Here is a 5,758-nt window from a genome sequence, read left to right as displayed (position 1 = left end):
AGTCATTCCACAGGGTCTCCCTAGAGGCTGCATCATTATAACCATATACAAAGGTAATCAAGAATCTTCCTGTTCGATTAGGGACCTGTACTTGACAGTGAATTAATTGTGTAGTACATAACTTGATATCCAAAGAGAAGGCTCTCGGATTCCAAGCAATTATTATCCTACCCTTATCAATCCAAGGGTTATTATTAGTGAAACACCACCCAGAAAACAGATCCGTGTAAATAGACCCTATATTTTTATTCTTCACTTTTGTCTCGAGTAGACTAACCAAGCCAACCTTCTTTGATAGAAGTAAATGTTTAATCTCCTTGTGCTTATGTTGACTGTTAATCCCTCGTACATTCCAAGTTAGGATTCTATCCATCTAGTACAGAGGGTAGCAAAAGGTAAGTTGCATATAAGAATATTGAAAGTTGAATTAAGTTGCAAAGAACTCTTTATTATTTATATATTCTTAGAGTTATCATTTCAATATACAGTTCCATTTTCATTCGAGGCAACAACACAATGTGAGCTCTATTTGCAATTAGAAATTTCTCCCGTCATATCCAAATCAACAAGCTAATCACACTTGTTCAATCCTATAAATTCCAATTGAAAATACAAAAGATCCATCAAATCTAGGTGGCATTAAGTCTCAGTCAGCAAAGGTATGCTGCTTAACATGATTAATTTTGAATAATTAGTTTTTTAAGTTGCTATATGTTGCATTTGGTTGCATGGGGCTGTTTTATAATTTGTAAATAATAGGGTTGTTTTATAATTTGCATTTGGTTGTATTAGTTGTTGTGTTGCATTTTAGATTGCACTTAATTCCTACGTGTTGAATGCAACCCATTGCACTTGGACTAGCCATGTGTTGCTTTCAGTTGCACGTGGTTGCATTCATAATTCATTTGGATAACTTGCATTAGGAGTTGCAGTGGGTTGCGCTTGGACTAGCCATGTGTTGCTTTAGGTTGCGTGTGGTTGCATTCGTAATTCATTTGGATAACTCGCATTAGGAGTTGCAGTAGGTTGCACTTGGACTAGCCATGTGTTGCTTTCGGTTGCACGTGGTTGCATTCGTAATTCATTTGGACAACTGGCATTAGGAGTTGCAGTGGGTTGTGCTTGGACTAGCCATGTGTTGCTTTAGGTTTCATTCATAATTCATTTGGATAACTCGCATTAGGAGTTGCAGTAGGTTGCGCTTGGACTAGCCATGTGTTGCTTTCGGTTGCACGTGGTTGCATTCGTAATTCATTTGGATAACTGGCATTAGAAGTTGCAGTGGGTTGCGCTTGGACTAGCCATGTGTTAACATGTAATTAACATGTAATTATTATGTGTTTAAGGTTGCATGTTGTTGTTTTTTCTTAAATATGATTACATGCTTTGCTTAGTGGTAGCATGATTTATTGCGGCTCATTATTCTATATATATTTTTTTATTTTCATTATTTTCCTGTGCTTATTTTGCAGGGTATGCAATACATTGTTCCTCTTGAAAATCATAATCGAGCAAAATGTCATGCCATAATCAAGCACAACCAGATTACTGATCTTCATCAATTGTTATCTCCAAAACAAATTTCTGATTTCGCTGATTCTTGCTTTGGGCATTTTCTGTCCTTGCCATCCTTTGTCATGCAGTATCAGCTAATTCATAATCTACTGCTTAGGGAGTTGAAACAACCCAACCCTCATGAGATTTGGATTGGTGTAGCTGGTATGAAACTTCGGTTTGGGATAGAGGAGTTTGCACTGGTCACGGGCATTCGTTGTGTTGGATCACATGACAAGCAAGAATATGCTAGGCCAAGCAATAGTTTCCTTAACACCTATTTTAAAAGTATGAAAAAGGTAACTAAGGAAAATGTGCGTGACATTTTATTAAATAAAGGGTGGAAGAATGATGCAGTGAAGCTGCCCAACATCTACTTTCTGCACATCTTTTTGCTTAGATCCTCTTCTTTGGATGCTGTCATTCCCCAAGCTGACTTTGATATTTTAGATAGTTGGGAATTTGGTCAGTTTCCTTGGGGTAAGGAACTTTTTAAGGTTACTATTGAGTCATTGAAGAACAATGTTGGAAAGAAAAAAAAGGATTATTATTACAGGCTATATGGATTTCCATATGCCTTTCATGTATGGTTTTACGAGTGTTGCCCATACTTGAATGACAACTTTTGTCATCTCAATGCTGGATCTATCCCATGCATCATCAATTGGACAAATAACGAAAATATTAAGTTTGATAAAGTATCTTATACTTTATCAATGAGTTGTGCTGAGGTATAATTTATTTATTTTTTTCTTACATATATTTTTGTTTGATATTATATATATTGACAACTTTTTGTTCTTTTATAGCTCCAACTTCGAGATATCACTCCAACTGCCAAGGAAAGGAAAAAACTTCACTTGGAAGAATTATTTCCAAAAGGCAAGCAGTTGGAAGTTGATGGAAGCCTTGCTGCTAATGCTGGTGCTAGAGTTGCAACATCTGGTTCTGGAGTTGCACCTCATTCTGCTAGAGTTGCAGCAAATGTTTGTCCAATTGCTAATGTTAGTGATGATGATTTTGTGAACCCTCCCCCTCGATCATTCGCAGGTGCTTCCTCATCTTCTATGCCTCAGTTCTCTCTACGTGAAATGCAAGGCCAGTTGTCAAGATTAGAAACAAGTCACAAGGTTCTTATTTCTGATGTTGCTTCTATAAAGAAAATTGTTAATGGATTAAGTTCTCATTTTGACTCATCCATTTTAAAGCTGCATGAACTAATTCTTTCCCATATTTTGGGAAAACAGGTACTTGTCTATATTTTTTTGTAATCTTTTTTTACATTATATTATTGTATGTTGCTTATATTTTTTATTGTTTATCTGGTTATTGTTTAGGGTGAAAGTTCTGATGATGATATTGAAAGAAGAAGTAAGGCAATGCATGATGAATCTAATGTCGGTGATAAGGAGGAAGAGGTTGCCACTGATTGTGTCATTGAGGAAAAGTCTGATGATGAAGAGGATGAAAAGGATGATGATGATGAGGATGAGGGTGAGGGTGAGGGAGAGTCTGAGTCTGATGAAGAAAATGATGGTTTTGATCATGATGATGATGAAGATGCAGATGATGATCCTGTTGGAGAAGACAAAAATAGTAAAGATAGAGAAAAAGAAGAAGATCATACTTATATTGCGTGCCCTAGTGGAGTCAAAGATGTTAGTAGTGGGCACAATGAAGATGATAATGTAAGTGTTATTTTTTTAAAATGAAAAATATATATTACTTGGTTTTTTTTTTCATGTATGATGTTTATGATCTCATTTCTAAGATGTTTTTTTTTCTTTGTAGGTTGTTGATTTTTCTGATGATGTTGACAGTTCACATCAGGTTGCACCTAAGATTTTGGGGGTTGCAGATTTTGCAACCGAGGTTGAAAATGTCCCCACAGCTGTTGGAGAGATTGATAAAGACGTTGCATCTCATTTTTCAAATGTTGCAGAATTAGAAACTGAGGTTGCACCTAATCTTCCTGAAGTTGCACCTGATCTTCCAGAGGTTGCAGAATTAGCAAAGGTTGCAGAGGATGTCAACAAGGTTGCACAGGTTGCAGGAACTATTTCATCCCAATCTTCTTTTGATAGTTTGTCTGACACGGCATTGGAGGAGGCTATGCAAAATGCTATCTATGCTGTAAAAGCAATCAAGACCCCGAAGGTAGTATTTTTTTTATTCAAAATATAGATTTTGTTTTTTCCTTCAAATGTTTTATTTTATTTTGTTTTTGTTACTATGTTCTTATTTTTTTATATTTATTTTTTATTCATAGGAATCTACTCCCCATTGCACTGCTATAGTTCCATATGTTGGTAGTGGTGGGAGTAACTTGGCATATGTTACTCCTATTTTGCCAAGAAGAACAATCAAGCTGCCTTTCTACTTGCAATCTCCATTTGTGCAGAATTTTGATTCTACTTCTGCTCAAAGTAGTGAGGCAAAATCTGGTGGAGATATTAAGATTATCAAAGGGTTTTGCCCATTGGATGACAAAATTGGAGAATTGCCAGACTATGAGTTATCCCAAGATTTCAACAAATGGCTTGATTATGGAATGATAGCCAAGAACAAGTAAGCGTCTTCAAGTTATTTATTTTGTTTTAAATTTTACATGTTTTTAATTGTGTTTTTTTTGTATTGTGCTTTTTCAGGGTGAAAATGTATTCAAAGAAAGACAACCTCATTATCCTTGGTCTACAACTCGGTGTAGATGTGATTTGCCAAAAGACATGGTTCCATACCCTTCAATATAGTGGCAAAAATCTCTTTAAAATAGTGAGTGTTAATGTGTACTGCTGTTATTTTTGGTTGCTTATGCTTTTAAGTTTGCTTATGTCTTTATTTTGGGGTTGTGTTTGGTTGATGTGGGTTGCTTATGGTTGCGTTTGGTTGTGCTTGACTTTTTTTTATGGTTATTTTTTATACATTAGCTTTGTTTTGTTGTTCTAATTGCTATAATATTGATTTGTCTTGATTTTATTGTGCAGCATGTTGATGTGTTTTTTTATTATTTGAGGAAGAAGGCAAAGTACTGTGACAATTTTACTATCAAGTTTATCACAACTGATTCTCATTTCCAGACTAGAATCAATTCTATCTATGAGAAATTTCTAAGTTGGAAACGTGATTTTGGGGCGTTGAATTGTAATCAATATGTTGTAGAAGTTATCATGGGCTATGCCTTGCCTTGCAAAATTTCTTGGTCTATGGTTGATCATTTCTTATTTCCTATCTTGCTTATGAAGGAAAAACATTGGTTGTTGTGTAGATTATCACTTAAAGATAGGTCAATGTATGTATATAATACATTGACATGTGATAACAAGGACCACATTGCTTTAAAAGCAGTAGAGCCGTTTCGTATATTGCTTCCTCATTATTTGTATATCACTGGATTTTATGACCGAACAGACATAGACTTCTCATCTGAGGCTTATCCTGGGAAGTCAACGAGTTCTGCTTTTGATGTAGTTCTGGATGATGATTTGCCATGTGGGTTGTCCTGGTGAGTTTTATGTTTTCTATGTTTTTTTCTTCATTTTTGTCATGGCTCTTTTTTCCTATTTTGTTTTCATATTCTAATTTATTTGGTCTATCCTATGTGTCTTTATGCAGTGATAGTGGCATTCACATGTTCTCATTTGCGGATTACTTTGTTCAAGACAAGGATATTCCAACATCTACTTTTGATGTTGAAACTCATAGATCTAGGCTTGCCTTTTTGTTTTATTCATATGCAAAGGAAAAGGAAATTTATGGATATTAGAGTGAGTTTGAGTAGTCAGGTCGGTATGTTGCACCTCGCAAGGCTCAAGCAAAGAAGAAAAAGGAAACAAGAAAGGATAAAGGCAAATATGTTTCTTAGTTTTGTTTATGATGTAGACATTTATTAGTTTTTTTAGGTTTTTTTAGAAGGATCGTGTTTATAGTATCTAAAGTAACTTTAAATTTCTTATTTGTCAATTGATCAAATATTTTAAGCAAGTTAGAGATTCAAATGTTATTCTTTTCTGTGTATTTGTACTTTTGAATCACTTTACTCTCTCACTGCAACCCATTGCAACCCACTGCAACTCCTAATGTGAGTTATCCATATGAATTACGAATGCAACCACATGCAACCTAAACCAACATAAGGCTAGTCCAAGTGCAACCCAATGCAACTCCTAATGTGAGTTATCCGTATGAATTACAAATGCAACCATAT

At 35.2% G+C, this 5,758-nt stretch overlaps 1 protein-coding gene across 1 annotated transcript; it reads left to right on the top strand.

The window, feature by feature from the left end:
- The first annotated feature begins 1,213 nt into the window (after window positions 1-1,213).
- Window positions 1,214-5,317, top strand: LOC133833015 (uncharacterized). Its single transcript, XM_062263280.1, has 10 exons — window positions 1,214-1,246; window positions 1,473-2,285; window positions 2,364-2,801; window positions 2,892-3,242; window positions 3,346-3,711; window positions 3,824-4,122; window positions 4,203-4,283; window positions 4,377-4,434; window positions 4,539-5,056; window positions 5,167-5,317. Exons 1-10 carry the CDS (start codon window positions 1,214-1,216, stop codon window positions 5,315-5,317), a joined length of 3,108 nt encoding a protein of 1,035 aa, XP_062119264.1.
- The last annotated feature ends 441 nt before the right edge of the window (window positions 5,318-5,758 follow it).

Source organism: Humulus lupulus, chromosome 4 (assembly GCF_963169125.1).
Source record: "Humulus lupulus chromosome 4, drHumLupu1.1, whole genome shotgun sequence".
Lineage (NCBI taxonomy): Eukaryota > Viridiplantae > Streptophyta > Magnoliopsida > Rosales > Cannabaceae > Humulus > Humulus lupulus.
The sequence above is the reverse complement of the archived record's forward strand: the minus strand, read 5'-3'. Positions and strand labels throughout refer to the sequence as shown.